Source organism: Ranitomeya imitator, chromosome 7, assembly GCF_032444005.1.
Source record: "Ranitomeya imitator isolate aRanImi1 chromosome 7, aRanImi1.pri, whole genome shotgun sequence".
In the NCBI taxonomy this organism is placed as follows: Eukaryota; Metazoa; Chordata; class Amphibia; order Anura; family Dendrobatidae; genus Ranitomeya; species Ranitomeya imitator.
In genome coordinates this window covers 144,770,723-144,788,286 of record NC_091288.1, presented here as the reverse complement: position 1 = coordinate 144,788,286, position 17,564 = coordinate 144,770,723, and the positions used below count along the sequence as shown (strand labels likewise).

The following is a 17,564-nucleotide window of genomic DNA, read 5'->3' as shown; positions in this document are numbered from 1 at the left end:
GTTTGTTTTGATTGTTAAAATGTCTGCATTTGAGATCTCAACACGATCTTATTTTTTATAATCAAATTAATTTTTTAAATATTTTATTAGGTTGGTTCAAGGGGTACACGGGCCGCAGTAGACAGGTCAGTGGAGGCCTAGTGGAAGGAGGGACCGCAGATGCGCCACTGTTTCACCCATACACAATTAGTAGGCCTAATGCAGCGTAGTTTCCAACAGCTACTAAACGAGAGCCGGAAGATCGAAGCTCAGGAAAGGCAACCTGGGGAACACCTTGGAGTGTAACACAACCTCTCTCTACACCACGGAAGGGCTGATTCTTAGGAAGGAAGGCTGTTGTAAATAAGCATTGCGCGTCCGAGGGTGATTATATTCTTATTCGGTATCTACTCACCCTCGGACGCGCCATGCTTCTTGATTTGTAATTAATGTTTATTTGCAATGTGCTTTTGACTTACTCAATTATTTTTTTAATTATTGATTTTATTAAATTAATAGTTTAACATCTTATTGGAAATAATTTAAAGGAGACGCGACAGGACAACACTCGGTGGATGCCATATCTGTGTTAACAACTCCAAAAAACTTTCAGTTAACTTCTTGCAGGAGAAAGAAATTGTAGCTGTTGGACCTTTGTAGTACAGTTCCAGATATTTGTTGTGTGTTTGTTTTGATTGTTAAAATGTCTGCATTTGAGATCTCAACACGATCTTATTTTTTATAATCAAATTAATTTTTTTTATATTTAATGATGTTGGTTCAAGGGGTACACGGGCAGCAATAGACAGGTCAGTGGAGGCCTAGTGGAAGGAGTGACGGCAGACAGGCATCAAAGGCCTAACATTGGGCTGGCTGTAGGCAAGTTAAAATTGGTTCCAGGGGAACACGGCCATCAGTGGCCTGGTCAGTGTAGTTGTAGTTGAAAGAACGGGACGCAGACAGGCTTCGAAGGCCTAACATAATAACATAGGGCTGGCTGTAGGCAAGTTAAAATTGGTTCCAGGGGAACACGGCCATCAGTGGCCTGGTCAGTGTAGTTGTAGTTGAAAGAACGGGACGCAGACAGGCTTCGAAGGCCTAACATAACAAACTTGGGCTGGCTGTAGGCACTTTTAAATTGGTTCCAGGGGTACACGGGCAGCAGTGGTCTGGTCTGTGGAAGTCTAGTGGAAGGAGTGACCGCAGACAGGCTTCCAAGGCCTAACATAACAAACTTGGGCTGGCTGTAGGCACTTTTAAATTGGTTCCAGGGGTACACGGGCAGCAGTGGTCTGGTCTGTGGAAGTCTAGTGGAAGGAGTGACCGCAGACAGGCTTCCAAGGCCTAACATAACAAACTTGGGCTGGCTGTAGGCACTTTTAAATTGGTTCCAGGGGTACACGGGCAGCAGTGGTCTGGTCTGTGGAAGTCTAGTGGAAGGAGTGACCGCAGACAGGCTTCCAAGGCCTAACATAACAAACTTGGGCTGGCTGTAGGCACTTTTAAATTGGTTCCAGGGGTACACGGGCAGCAGTGGTCTGGTCTGTGGAAGTCTAGTGGAAGGAGTGACCGCAGACAGGCTTCCAAGGCCTAACATAACAAACTTGGGCTGGCTGTAGGCACTTTTAAATTGGTTCCAGGGGTACACGGGCAGCAGTGGTCTGGTCTGTGGAAGTCTAGTGGAAGGAGTGACCGCAGACAGGCTTCGAAGGCCTAACATAACAAACTTGGGCTGGCTGTAGGCACTTTTAAATTGGTTCCAGGGGTACACGGGCAGCAGTGGTCTGGTCTGTGGAAGTCTAGTGGAAGGAGTGACCGCAGACAGGCTTCCAAGGCCTAACATAACAAACTTGGGCTGGCTGTAGGCACTTTTAAATTGGTTCCAGGGGTACACGGGCAGCAGTGGTCTGGTCAGTGGAAGTCTAGTGGAAGGAGTGACCGCAGACAGGCTTCCAAGGCCTAACATAACAAACTTGGGCTGGCTGTAGGCACTTTTAAATTGGTTCCAGGGGTACACGGGCAGCAGTGGTCTGGTCTGTGGAAGTCTAGTGGAAGGAGTGACCGCAGACAGGCTTCCAAGGCCTAACATAACAAACGGGCTGGCTGTAGGCACTTTTAAATTGGTTCCAGGGGTACACGGGCAGCAGTGGTCTGGTCAGTGGAAGTCTAGTGGAAGGAGTGACCGCAGACAGGCTTCCAAGGCCTAACATAACAAACTTGGGCTGGCTGTAGGCACTTTTAAATTGGTTCCAGGGGTACACGGGCAGCAGTGGTCTGGTCTGTGGAAGTCTAGTGGAAGGAGTGACCGCAGACAGGCTTCCAAGGCCTAACATAACAAACTTGGGCTGGCTGTAGGCACTTTTAAATTGGTTCCAGGGGTACACGGGCAGCAGTGGTCTGGTCAGTGGAAGTCTAGTGGAAGGAGTGACCGCAGACAGGCTTCCAAGGCCTAACATAACAAACTTGGGCTGGCTGTAGGCACTTTTAAATTGGTTCCAGGGGTACACGGGCAGCAGTGGTCTGGTCTGTGGAAGTCTAGTGGAAGGAGTGACCGCAGACAGGCTTCGAAGGCCTAACATAACAAACTTGGGCTGGCTGTAGGCACTTTTAAATTGGTTCCAGGGGTACACGGGCAGCAGTGGTCTGGTCTGTGGAAGTCTAGTGGAAGGAGTGACCGCAGACAGGCTTCCAAGGCCTAACATAACAAACTTGGGCTGGCTGTAGGCACTTTTAAATTGGTTCCAGGGGTACACGGGCAGCAGTGGTCTGGTCAGTGGAAGTCTAGTGGAAGGAGTGACCGCAGACAGGCTTCCAAGGCCTAACATAACAAACTTGGGCTGGCTGTAGGCACTTTTAAATTGGTTCCAGGGGTACACGGGCAGCAGTGGTCTGGTCAGTGGAAGTCTAGTGGAAGGAGTGACCGCAGACAGGCTTCCAAGGCCTAACATAACAAACTTGGGCTGGCTGTAGGCACTTTTAAATTGGTTCCAGGGGTACACGGGCAGCAGTGGTCTGGTCTGTGGAAGTCTAGTGGAAGGAGTGACCGCAGACAGGCTTCGAAGGCCTAACATAACAAAAATGTCAAAACAATGGTATTGTCAGTGCCAGGCATTGAAGGATGTCAGCGCCTAGACTACACATTGGTGAAGCTGTGAGAGATAATTTTGCTAGTGGTAGAGCACTGTTTGAGCTGGGGGGGGGAACTGTCTTGTGGCCGGCGGTACAGGCACAGGGCCCCTCATATTACAACGGTGTGTCTGACGTTGGGTGCGCACCACCACCGCCAGAGACACTTTATTGTACTATGAGGGACCCAGTGGCAGTGCCGTCGACCAAAAGCGGCCACACCCACCTCTTCAGACAAACAGCACTCTCAAGGGTCCAAGCGCAAAGTGGCGATAGCACGGCCCCGTGTGGGGAGTTTGGCCATTTCGTGAGGTGGAAACATGTCGTATGCTGGACAATCAGGTGAAGAAAATTACGAGATTGGAAAAGTCATTCAGAATAGTCCACAGGCAAGACCTTTTCATAGGAAAGCTAGGTGTCAGCCGGGCAGGGTGGGGCAAAAGATTTTGAAATCCAGTTGTGGTTCATTTTAATGAAGGTTAGATCATCTACATTTTGGGTAGCCAGACGAGTCCTTTTTTCTGTTAGTATTGAACCTGCAGCACTGAATACTCTTTCTGATAGGACACTAGCTGCCGGGCAAGCAAGCTCCTGCAATGCATATTCTGCCAATTCTGGCCAGGTGTCTAATTTGGATGCCCAGTAATCAAATGGGAATGACGGTTGAGGGAGAACGTCGATAAGGGATGAAAAATAGTTTGTAACCATACTGGACAAATGTTGTCTCCTGTCACTTTGAATTGATGCTGCAGTACCTGTCCTGTCTGCGGTCATAGAAAAATCACTCCACAACCTGGTCAGAAAACCCCTCTGGCCAACGCCACTTCTGATTTCTGCCCCTCTAACACCTCTGGTCTGCTGGCCCCTGGAGCTCGTGTGAGAACGATCACGGGCGCTGTGTGCAGGGAATGCCAGAAGCAAACGGTCAACAAGAGTTGATTGTTTTGTTGCTAATATTAGTTCCAAGTTCTCATGTGGCATAATATTTTGCAATTTGCCCTGTATAGCGAGGATCAAGGAGGCAGGCCAACCAGTAATCGTCATCGTTCATCATTTTTGTAATGCGTGTGTCCCTTTTGAGGATACGCAAGGCATAATCCGCCATGTGGGCCAAAGTTCCCGTTGTCAAATCTGCGGTTGTGCTTGGTTGAGGGGCAGTTGCAGGCAAATCTACGTCACTTGTGTCCCTCAAAAAACCAGAACCCGGCCTTGCCACGCCACCAATTTCCCGTGCCCCGGGAAAGCTTCCTCATTAAAAATATACTCATCCCCATCATCCTCCTCATCCTCCACCTCCTCTTCGCCCGGTACCTCGTCATGTACACTGCCCTGACCAGACAATCGCTGACTGTCATCAAGGCTTTCCTCTTCCTCTGGTGCAGACGCCTGATCCTTTATGTGCGTCAAACTTTGCATCAGCAGACGCATTAGGGGGATGCTCATGCTTATTATGGCGTTGTCTGCACTAACCAGCCGTGTGCATTCCTCAAAACACTGAAGGACTTGACACATGTCTTGAATCTTCGACCACTGCACACCTGACAACTCCATGTCTGCCATCCTACTGCCTGCCCGTGTATGTGTATCCTCCCACAAAAACATAACAGCCCGCCTCTGTTCGCACAGTCTCTGAAGCATGTGCAGTGTTGAGTTCCACCTTGTTGCAACGTCTATGATTAGGCGATGCTGGGGAAGGTTCAAAGAACACTGATAGGTCTGCATACGGCTGGAGTGTACAGGCGAACGGCGGATATGTGCGCAAAGTCCACGCACTTTGAGGAGCAGGTCGGATAACCCCGGATAACTTTTCAGGAAGCACTGCACCACCAGGTTTAAGGTGTGAGCCAGGTAAGGAATGTGTTTCAGTTGGGAAAGGGAGATGGCAGCCATGAAATTCCTTCCGTTATCACTCACTACCTTGCCTGCCTCAAGATCTACAGTGCCCAGCCATGACTGCGTTTCTTGCTGCAAGAACTCGGACAGAACTTCCGCGGTGTGTCTATTGTCGCCCAAACACTTCATAGCCAATACAGCCTGCTGACGTATGCCAGTAGCTGCCCCATAATGGGAGACCTGGTGTGCAACAGTGGCAGGTGCGGATGGAGTGTTTGTGCGACTGCGGTCTGTGGACGAGCTCTTGCTTCTGCAGGAGGACGAGGAGGAGGAGGAGGAGGAGGGGGTGCGAACGGCTACAGACAACTGTTTACTAGACCGTGGGCTAGGCAGAACTGTCCCAAACTTGCTGTCCCCTGTGGACCCTGAATCCACCACATTTACCCAGTGTGCCGTGATGGACACGTAACGTCCCTGGCCATGCCTACTGGTCCATGCATCTGTTGTCAGGTGCACCTTTGTGCTCACAGATTGCCTGAGTGCATGGACGATGCGCTCTTTAACATGCTGGTGGAGGGCTGGGATGGCTTTTCTGGAAAAAAGTGTCGACTGGGTAGCTCGTAGCGTGGTACAGCGTAGTCCATCAGGTCTTTGAAAGCTTTGCTTTCAACTAACCGGTAGGGCATCATCTCTAACGAGATTAGTCTAGCTATGTGGGTGTTCAAACCCTGTGTACGCGGATGCGAGGCTAAGTATTTCCTTTTTCTAACCATAGTCTCATGTAGGGTGAGCTGGACTGGAGAGCTGGAGATCGTGGAACTAGCGGGGGTGCCGGTGGACATGGCAGACTGAGAGACGGTGGGAGATGGTATTGTTGCCGCCGGTGCCCTAGATGCAGTGTTTCCTACTACGAAACTGGTGATTCCCTGACCCTGACTGCTTTGGCCTGGCAAAGATACCTGCACAGATACAGCAGGTGGTGCGCTAAATGGTGGTCCTACACTGCCGGAAGGGATGTTGCGTTGATGACTAGCTTCATTGGCCGAGGGTGCAACAACCTTAAGGGACGTTTGGTAGTTAGTCCAAGCTTTCAAATGCATGGTGGTTAAATGTCTATGCATGCAACTAGTATTGAGACTTTTCAGATTCTGACCTCTGCTTAAGGAAGTAGAACATTTTTGACAGATGACTTTGCGCTGATCAATTGGATGTTGTTTAAAAAAATGCCAGACTGCACTCTTTCTAGCATCGGATACCTTTTCAGGCATTGCAGACTGAGCTTTAACCGGATGGCCACGCTGTCCTCCACCAGGTTTTGGCTTTGCCACGCGTTTTGGGCAAGATACGGGCCCGGCAGATGGAACCTGTGGCGATGTTGATGCCTGCTGCGGCCCCTCCTCCTCCTCTGCTTCAGAACTGCTGCCGCCTGCACCCTGTTCCCCCAATGGCTGCCAATCGGGGTCAAGAACTGGGTCATCTAATAACTCTTCTTGTACCTCCTGCGCAACTTCGTCTGTGTCACCGTGTCGTTCGGTGGTATAGCGTTCGTGATGGGGCAACATAGTCTCATCAGGGTCTGATTCTTGATCAGCACCCTGCGAGGGCAATGTTGTGGTCTGAGTCAAAGGACCAGCATAGTAGTCTGGCTGTGGCTGTGCGTCAGTGCACTCCATGTCAGATTCAATTTGTAATGGGCATGGACTGTTAACTGCTTCACTTTCTAAGCCAGGGACGGTATGTGTAAAGAGCTCCATGGAGTAACCCGTTGTGTCGCCTGCTGCATTCTTCTCTGTTGTTGTTTTTGCTGAAGAGGACAAGGAAGTGACTTGTCCCTGACCGTGAACATCCACTAACGACGCGCTGCTTTTACTTTTACCAGTTTCACGAGAGGAGGCAAAAGAGCTAGAGGCTGAGTCAGCAAGATAAGCCAAAACTTGCTCTTGCTGCTCCGGCTTTAAAAGCGGTTTTCCTAATCCCAGAAAAGGGAGCGTTCGAGGCCTTGTGTAGCCGGACGACGAACCTGGCTCCACAGCTCCAGACTTAGGTGCAATATTTTTTTCCCCACGACCACCTGATGCTCCACCACTACCACTACCCTCATTACCAGCTGACAATGAACGCCCCCGGCCACGACCTCTTCCACTAGACTTCCTCATTGTTTTAAAAACGTAACCAAACTAACGTTATTTGTTGCAGTCACACAACTTACACGGTGAGCTATAACTTCAGTATGATTTAGCTACCCCTTTACAGGTTGGTGAGACCACAGCGAAAATCAGGCCCAATGTTACACACTCTTTTTTTGGTGGCTGCAAATTAGAGAGATGCCCCACACGCAGGACTGTCACTGAAGCACAAATGTTAATATTAATGTCACACTATTATTTTTTTTTTATTTTTATTTTTTTCAGGAACACTTTAGAAACCCCCCAAAAAAAAAAAATAGATTTTTGCAGGGAGAATTTAGAAAACAAATGTAACAAACTATATGCTTTCTATGGGCCACTGAGTGAGAGATGACGCACACAGGAATCAGGAGTGGCACACAAGCCCAGAGGCCAATATTTTTCTACCAATGATTGATGGAGTTATTTTCTCTGGTAGATTTTGGAACCCAAATCAAGGAAAAAAAATATAGGCTTTCTATGGACCACAATTGGAGAGAGAGAGAGAGAGAGAGAGAGAGAGAGAGAGAGAGATGGCACACCCAGGAGTCAAGACTGGCACACAAGCAGAAAGGCCAATATTAATCTCCCATTTTTTTTTTGGGTTTGTTTTTTTTTTTTTTTTTTTAGGGAGACTTTAGAAAAAAAAATTATAAAAAAAATATGATTTTATCAGGAAGAATTTAGAAACCAAATAAAATAAAATGATTTTTTCAGGGAGAATTTATAAAACAAATAAAAACAAAAATAGGCGTTCTATAGCCCACTGACTGAGAGATGACGCACACAGGAGTCAGGAGTGGCACACAAGCCCAGAGGCCAATATTTTTCTACCAATGATTGATGTAGTTATTTTCTCTGGTAGATTTTGGAACCCAAATCAAGGAAAAAAAATATAGGCTTTCTATGGACCACAATTGGAGAGAGAGAGAGAGAGAGAGAGAGATGGCACACCCAGGAGTCAAGACTGGCACACAAGCAGAAAGGCCAATATTAATCTCCCACTGTTTTTTTTTTTTGTTTTTTTTTTTTTTTTTTTCAGGGAGACTTTAGAAAAAAAAATAATAAAAAAAATATGATTTTATCAGGAAGAATTTAGAAACCAAATAAAATAAAATGATTTTTTCAGGGAGAATTTATAAAACAAATAAAAACAAAAATAGGCGTTCTATGGCCCACTGACTGAGAGATGACGCACACAGGAGTCAGGAGTGGCACACAAGCCCAGAGGCCAATATTTTTCTACCAATGATTGATGTAGTTATTTTCTCTGGTAGATTTTGGAACCCAAATCAAGGAAAAAAAATATAGGCTTTCTATGGACCACAATTGGAGAGAGAGAGAGAGAGAGAGAGAGAGAGAGAGATGGCACACCCAGGAGTCAAGACTGGCACACAAGCAGAAAGGCCAATATTAATCTCCCACTTTTTTTTTTTGGTTGTTTTTTTTTTTTTTTTTTCAGGGAGACTTTAGAAAAAAAAATAATAAAAAAAATATGATTTTATTAGGAAGAATTTAGAAACCAAATAAAATAAAATGATTTTTTCAGGGAGAATTTATAAAACAAATAAAAACAAAAATAGGCGTTCTATGGCCCACTGACTGAGAGATGACGCACACAGGAGTCAGGAGTGGCACACAAGCCCAGAGGCCAATATTTTTCTACCAATGATTGATGTAGTTATTTTCTCTGGTAGATTTTGGAACCCAAATCAAGGAAAAAAAATATAGGCTTTCTATGGACCACAATTGGAGAGAGAGAGAGAGAGAGAGAGAGAGAGAGAGAGATGGCACACCCAGGAGTCAAGACTGGCACACAAGCAGAAAGGCCAATATTAATCTCCCACTGTTTTTTTTTTTTTTTTTTTTTTTTCAGGGAGACTTTAGAAAAAAAAATAATCAAAAAAATATGATTTTATCAGGAAGAATTTAGAAACCAAATAAAATAAAATGATTTTTTCAGGGAGAATTTAGAAAACAAATAAAACCAAAAATAGGCGTTCTATGGCCCACTGACTGAGAGAGAGAGAGAGATGGAACGCTTAGTACTGGCACACAAGCCCAAAGGGCAATATTAATCTCCCTTTTTTTTTCAGGGAGAATTTCTAAAACCCAAAAAAAAAAAAAAATAGGCTTTCTATGGCCCACTATTTGTGAGAGAGATGGCACGCTCAGGACTGGCACAGATGGCACGCTCAGGACTGGCACAGAAGCCCAGAGGCCAATATTAATCTCCCTTTTTTTCTGGGAGAATTTATAAAACCAAAAAAATATTTGAATAGGCTTTCTATGGCCCACTATTTGTGAGAGAGATGGCACGCTCAGGACTGGCACAGATGGCACGCTCACAACTGGCACACAAGCCCAGAGGCCAATATTAATCTCCCTTTTTTCAGGGAAAATTTATAAAACCAAAAAAAAAATTAAATAGGCTTTCTATGGCCCACTATTTGTGAGAGAGATGGCACGCTCAGGACTGGCACAGATGGCACGCTCACAACTGGCACACAAGCCCAGAGGCCAATATTAATCTCCCTTTTTTCAGGGAAAATTTATAAAACAAAAAAAAAAATTAAATAGGCTTTCTATGGCCCACTATTTGTGAGAGAGATGGCACGCTCAGGACTGGCACAGATGGCACGCTCACAACTGGCACACAACCCCAGAGGCCAATATTAATCTCCCTTTTTTTCAGGGAGAATTTATAAAACCAAAAAAAAAAATTAAATAGGCTTTCTATGGCCCACTATTTGTGAGAGAGATGGCACGCTCAGGGCTGGCACAGATGGCACGCTCACAACTGGCACACAAGCCCAGAGGCCAATATTAATCTCCCTTTTTTCAGGGAAAATTTATAAAACAAAAAAAAAAATTAAATAGGCTTTCTATGGCCCACTATTTGTGAGAGAGATGGCACGCTCAGGACTGGCACAGATGGCACGCTCACAACTGGCACACAACCCCAGAGGCCAATATTAATCTCCCTTTTTTTCAGGGAGAATTTATAAAACCAAAAAAAAAAATTAAATAGGCTTTCTATGGCCCACTATTTGTGAGAGAGATGGCACGCTCAGGGCTGGCACAGATGGCACGCTCACAACTGGCACACAAGCCCAGAGGCCAATATTAATCTCCCTTTTTTCAGGGAAAATTTATAAAACCAAAAAAAAAATTAAATAGGCTTTCTATGGCCCACTATTTGTGAGAGAGATGGCACGCTCAGGACTGGCACAGATGGCACGCTCACAACTGGCACACAAGCCCAGAGGCCAATATTAATCTCCCTTTTTTTCAGGGAGAATTTATAAAACCAAAAAAAAAATTAAATAGGCTTTCTATGGCCCACTATTTGTGAGAGAGATGGCACGCTCAGGGCTGGCACAGATGGCACGCTCAGGACTGGCACACAAGCCCAGAGGCCAATATTAATCTCCCTTTTTTTCAGGGAGAATTTATAAAACCCAAAAAAAAATAAAATAGGCTTTCTATGGCCCACTATTTGTGAGAGAGATGGCACACTCAGGACTGGCACACAAGCCCAAAGGCCAATATTAATCTCCCACTGTATTTTTATCAGGGAGAATTTATACACCCCACAAAAAAAAATACAGAAAAATGAAAAGGCTTTCTATGGCCCACTATGTGAGAGAGATGGCACACACAGGGATGGCACTCTAGCAGAAATGCCAAATTGCCAATCTTAATCTCCCACCAAAAAAAAAAAAAAAAAACAGGGAATGTCCTACAATTACTATCTCCCTGCCTGCAGTAATCTCAGCCAGGTATGGCAGGCAGCTACTATCTCCCTGCCTGCAGTAATCTCAGCCAGGTATGGCAGGCAGCAATAAGGAGTGGACTGATGCACAAATGAAATAAAAAGTGTGGACAAACAAAAAAGATAGCTGTGCAGAAAGGAAGGAACAAGAGGATTTGTGCTTTGAAAAAAGCAGTTGGTTTGCACAGCGGCGTACACACAGCAATGCAGCTATCAGGGAGCCTTCTAGGGCTGCCCAATGAGCTACAGCGCTGAGGGGAAAAAAAAAAAAAAAAAACTTCCACTGTCCCTGCACACCGAGGGTGGTGTTGGACAGTGCAAATCGCTGCAGCACAAGCGGTTTTGTGGTTAATGGACCCTGCCTAACGCTATCCCTGCTTCTGACAAAGCGGCAGCAACCTCTCCCTAAGCTCAGATCAGCAGCAGTAAGATGGCGGTCGGCGGGAACGCCTCTTTATAGCCCCTGTGACGTCGCAGACAGCAAGCCAATCACTGCAATGCCCTTCTCTAAGATGGTGGGGACCAGGACCTATGTCATCACGCTGCCCACACTCTGCGTTTACCTTCATTGGCTGAGAAATGGCGCTTTTCGCGTCATTGAAACGCGACTTTGGCGCGAAAGTCGCGTACCGCATGGCCGACCCCGCACAGGGGTCGGATCGGGTTTCATGAAACCCCGACTTAGCCAAAAGTCGGCGACTTTTGAAAATGTTCGACCCGTTTCGCTCAACCCTACACGGGATATTTGGGACCGCACTCAGGATGCCATTCGGGCCTCTAAGGAGAGAATGAGGTCTTCCGCCGATGCTCATCGGCGTCCCGCTCCGACCTTTGTTCCTGGCGACTTGGTGTGGCTCTCCGCCCGTAACATCAGGCTGCGAGTTGAGTCCACTAAGTTTGCTCCTCGCTACTTGGGTCCCTTCAAAGTGCTCGAACAGGTTAATCCTGTGGTTTATCGCTTGGCTCTTCCGCCACGCCTGGGTATCACCGACACCTTTCATGTGTCCCTCCTGAAACCCGTGTACATGTCCCGGTTTTCCGAGTCATCTGCTGGGACATCGGGTTCGTCTTCGGACGAATATGAGGTGAATGCTATTTTGGGGTGCAAGGTGGTACGTGGCAAAAAAATTTTTTTGGTGGACTGGAAGGGTTATGGTCCTGAGGACAGGTCCTGGGAGCCTGCTGAGCACATTCGGGCTCCGCAGCTCATTGCTGCCTTCGAGCGTAGCGAGGCCCAAGGAGGGGGGGGCCCTAGGAGGGGGGGTAATGTTAGGAGTCGAATTTCCTCTGCTGCACAGGGGGAATCTCGATCCCTGTCTGCTGCGGTCTCTCATTCTGTACCGGCCGCAGTGGGGCCTGCTCAGCGGAGGCATCGCTCCCAGCGTCTTGCTGGGACTGATTCTGTGCAAAGGGTTACTGTTGCCTTTTCTGGCTCTCCTGTTGTACCCTGCACTGATCTGCGGCAAGCGGGCTTCTCTGGGACTAAGTCCTTATTTGCACACACTGAGCATGCCCAGGGCAAGATCTCCCGTTGGAGATCGAGGGTCACATGCTCAGGTACTGCAGCACATTCCATTGGTCCTCCAGGAAGGTCCTGAAAGGGCAAAACTTCAGTAGCAGCTTCCTGTGCTGCAACTATATAAACTGCGCATGACCGCACGGCCATGCGCTAGTATTGTCTTGATAATATGTGTGTGTGTTGTGAGTGAAAGTCGCTCTTTAAAATACCCTCCCTATTGGATGACTGTTCGCGGAAGGTGTACAGTTAGGGCCAGAAATATTTGGACAGTGACACAAGTTTTGTTATTTTAGCTGTTTACAAAAACATGTTCAGAAATACAATTATATATATAATATGTGCTGAAAGTGCACACTCCCAGCTGCAATATGATAGTTTCCACATCCAAATCGGAGAAAGGGTTTAGGAATCATAGCTCTGTAATACATAGCTTCCTCTTTTTCAAGGGACCAAAAGTAATTGGACAATGGACTCTAAGGGCTGCAATTAACTCTGAAGGCGTCTCCCTCGTTAACCTGTAATCAATGAAGTAGTTAAAAGGTCAGGGGTGGATTCCAGGTGTGTGGTTTTGCATTTGGAAGCTGTTGCTGTGAGCAGACAACATGCGGTCAAAGGAACTCTCAGTTGAGGTGAAGCAGAACATCCTGAGGCTGAAAAAAAAGAAAAAATCCATCAGAGAGATAGCAGACATGCTTGGAGTAGCAAAATCAACAGTTGGGTACATTCTGAGAAAAAAGGAATTGACTGGTGAGCTTGGGAACCCAAAAAGGCCTGGGAAGAAAAAAGTTTGGAGAAGAAAGGGAACGGCACATGATCCAAGGCACACCACATCCTCTGTAAAACATGGTGGAGGCAACGTGATGGCATGGGCATACATGGCTTTCAATGGCACTGGGTCGCTTGTGTTTATTGATGACATAAGAGCAGACAAGAGTAGCTGGATGAATTCTGAAGTGTACCGGGATATACTTTCAGCCCAGATTCAGCCAAATGCTGCAAAGTTGATTGGACGGCGCTTCATAGTACAGATGGACAATGACCCCAAGCATACAGCCAAAGCTACCCAGGAGTTCATGAGTGCCAAAAAGTGGAACATTCTGCAATGGCCAAGTCAATCTCCAGATCTAAACCTAATTGAGCATGCATTTCACTTGCTCAAATCCAGACTTAAGACGGAAAGACCCACAAACAAGCAAGACCTGAAGGCTGCGGCTGTAAAGGCCTGGCAAAGCATTAAGAAGGAGGAAACCCAGCGTTTGGTGATGTCCATGGGTTCCAGACTTAAGGCAGTGATTGCCTCCAAAGGATTTGCAACAAAATATTGAAAATAAAAATATTTTGTTTGGGTTATGTTTATTTGTCCAATTACTTTTGACCTCCTAAAATGTGGAGTGTTTGTAAAGAAATGTGTACAATTCCTACATTTTCTATCAGATATTTTTGTTCAACCCTTCAAATTAAACGTTACAATCTGCACTTGAATTCTGTTGTAGAGGTTTCATTTCAAATCCAATGTGGTGGCATGCAGAGCCCAACTCGCGAAAATTGTGTCACTGTCCAAATATTTCTGGCCCTAACTGTATGTTTGCTATCTAGCGCCCGACTTATCCAACAGCACGTTACACACATAACAGCGTCTAGTTGCTGTGACCGCCTGTACGGTGCCGTGCGCTTCCTCTGCGCTTTCCTTACCCAAGCCTGGGTGGTTAGTGGCGTCCGTCAGTGCGGCACTGCATGCACTCTCGTGCCTTTATATACTATTTTAATAGTTTCCTTACACACCCAGTTGCGGTGTTGTGCCAGCAAGTGGTCTAATCGGACTTCAATCCTGTGTTGGGGTTGTGTTCGCTGACTTCTTGCTCGCGCTCTATGTGCGGTACCGCGGTCCTGTGACTCAACAGGATCGCTTCCTTCACGCAGGGTGAAGTTAACCCGTGCGTGTATACTTATAGTGCCGCCATATAGTCCGTCTTACTAGCAGCAGGGTTTTTACCTGCACGGTGGACCTCGGACTGCGAACGCACCTAGTTTCATATCATCTATACTTGGTGCGTTCCGCCAGTCCTTAACAGTGGGTTTTTATGTTTGGCAGCTGTCACACACTAAAAGACACTTTTTATTGCAAAAAATATTTTTTGCGTTACCACATTCTGAGAGCCATAATGTTTTCATATTTTGGTGCACAGAGTCATGTGGTTCTCGTTTTTTGCGGGACGAGTTGACATTTTTATTGGTACCATTTTCGGACACATGACATTTTTTGATCACTTTTTATTCAGCAAAGCCAAAAAACAAAAGCCAGCAATTCGTGAATTTCTTTTGGGGGGGCGTTAATACCGTTCCGCGTTTGATAAAATTGATAAAGTAGTTTTATTCTTCGGGTCAGTACGATTACAGCGATACCTCACTTATATCATTATTTTATGTTTTGGCGCTTTCATACAATAAAAACTATTTTCTAGAAAAAATAAGTATTTTTGCATCGCTTTATTCTGAGGGCTATAACTTTTTTATTTTTTTGCTGATGATGCTGTATGGTGGTTTTGTTGCTGGACAAGATGACATTTTCGGCGGTGCCATTTTTATTTATATCCATCTTTTTGATCGCGTGTTATTCCACTTTTTGTTCGGCGGTATGATGATAAAGCATTGCTTTTTGCCTCGGTTTTTTTTTCTTTTTTTTTACGGTGTTCACTGAAGGGGTTAACTAGTGAGACACTTTTATAGGTCGGGTCGTTACAGACGCGGCGATAATAAATATGCATACTTTTATTGTTTTTTATTATTATTTACATAAAGAAATGTATTTATTGGAAGAATATACATTTTTTTTAATTTATTTAGGATTTTTTTTTTACACATGTAAATATTTTTTTTTTACTTTTTTACCTTGTCCCAGGGTGGGACATCATGCTATAGTGTCAGATCGCTGATCTGACACTTTGCACAGCACTTTGTCAGATCAGCGATCTGACAGGCAGTGCTGCAGGCTTGCCGGCGCCTGCTTTCAGCAGGCGCTTGCAAGCCACCTCCCTGCAGGACCCGGAAGGAGCACCGTGGCCATATTGGATCCGAGGCCTGCAGGGAGGAGACGCTTGGAATGCGTTATTCCGAGGGTCTCAGGGAAGCACCCAGGGATCCCCCTCCCTGCGCAATGCTTCGCTATGCTGCAGGAACGCTGCGATCATGTTTCATTGCAGTGTTCCAGGGGTTAATGTGCCAGGAGCGGTCCATGACCACTCCTGGAACATAGTGCCAGATGTCAGCTGTAATAATCAGCTGACACACGTTGGCGATTGTGAGCGCGGCTGCTCGGTGGTGACGTACTATCCCATTGGTGGTCATAGGGTCCCAGACCACCTCGACGGGATAGTATGTCTCATGTCAGAAAGGGGTTAAGGTGAATATTCATGAATATTCGCCACTCTCCATTCCCATAGGCGTGGAGTGAATATACATTACCTTAATGAGCAACACATGATCTCTAGTCCGAAAGAGTTGCTGGCATCGAAACTAAATACAGTGACAGCGAGCAGGGAAGGTAAGTAGGATGTTTTTGCTTTTCTTTAAATAAGAACCATATATACAAGGATAGGGGATAAGGAGCCATGCATACAGGGACAGGGAGCCATGCATACAAGGACGGGGATGGGGGGCTATGCATACAGGGACGGGGAGCCATGCATACAAGGATGGAGATGGGGAGACCTGCTTACAAGGACGGGGATTGGGAGCCATGCATACAATGACAGGGATGGGGAGACATGCATATGCCAGGGATGGGGAGCCATGCATACAGGATAGGGATGAGGGGGCAATGCATAACTGGCTTATACATGAGTCAATATGTTTTTCCAGTTTTTCGAGGTAAAATTAGGTACTTAGGGTTATACTCGGGTCAACTTATACACGAGTATATACTGTAATTTAAATAATGCATATGCGCCCAAAAGTGGTACCAAAAACAAGCCATAATCAATGAACATTTACAGTTCCTGATAAGTGAGAATTAAAAAAAAAATTGCTTAGTCCTTAATAGGTTACATTATAACTCTGTAGCTGGAAAGCTGGAGCTTCGCTTTTCAATTGAAAAATATTATTAGATTATGTACATGATATGATATAAGAATTCATTAAGCGCTCCACCTTTTGTTTTCGGCTCCCTGGAGAATTAGAGCTTGTTTTTCTTCCTCAAGATCTGGTCTTTCTCGGGCAACAACAATCCCCAACAACTGATCCTGCATCCCTTCTGGAGTGATCATAAAATTCAACAAGGTGACCTATGTGATATAAATTACACTGGAATGTAAATTTCACAGTTATTTTCCAATTTTATGAGGCAACAAAATAAAACCTTTACTTGGAGAGAAGGCAAAATGTTTGACCTTTCCATAGCATTATTTCTAATTTGTTCAAAAAGAGCATAGCCTTTGAATGTGAACTTCAAAGCAAGATAAGCATCAGGCAAACATACACTGTAAATAAGATAATATCTAATAAAACATCAACCTAAATCTCATTTTTCTACAGCGGTAACCTCTACAAAAATAACTCAAACTGAATTCTAGCAGACAGCTAATCTGCCAGGAATATCATATTAAACTATGTAAACAGTAACACTGGTTTGTTCATCAAAAGCTGTTGGCATAATTGAGATACTAAGGGGACCTGTACACAGAACAAAGTATAGTTTTAGGGCAAAGAGTGGATATCCTTAACTGACCTTGACAGACGTCTCTGGCAAATAGTGAGGATTTCTTAGTTTCGTTGTAATGTAGAACCGGAAATCAGGAGCATATTCGATAGTGGAATCCCCAAGACGAATACACACACTACCTCCCTGCTTAAAGGTTTGCTTCAGAAGAAGTGGCTCCAGAATCGGATCTAATTCTTCTCCAACATTTTCCAGTAATACTAAAATAAATTAAGCAATAACATAAACTGGACAGATTAGAGGGGCAGCCTAGGCTTGGGACAAAAGTATGCAGGCATGTGACTGCAGATGAGCTGAACTATGACAGTGAGCGATTCCCTGGTATTCCCGATGTGAGTGAGAAGCCATATGAACACATGTATGTCATTTGCATACTTGCAGTCACGTGCCAACTAGACACGTTCGGCTTCTATCGATAGAAGAGAATTGAGAGAAGCTGGATAAGTCTAGTTG

At 45.6% G+C, this 17,564-nt stretch overlaps 1 protein-coding gene across 2 annotated transcripts in view; it reads right to left on the bottom strand.

The window, feature by feature from the left end:
- The window catches only part of DNAH7 (dynein axonemal heavy chain 7), a 560,306-nt gene that overhangs the window by 138,165 nt on the left and 404,577 nt on the right, over nt 1–17,564 (bottom strand). For both annotated transcript variants that reach the window (XM_069733889.1, XM_069733890.1), the window contains 2 exons: nt 17,121–17,311; nt 16,544–16,677 (listed from right to left, as the gene is read on the bottom strand). In XM_069733889.1, coding sequence (XP_069589990.1) covers nt 16,544–16,677; nt 17,121–17,311 — 325 coding nt within the window. The remainder of the gene's footprint in view (nt 1–16,543; nt 16,678–17,120; nt 17,312–17,564) is intronic.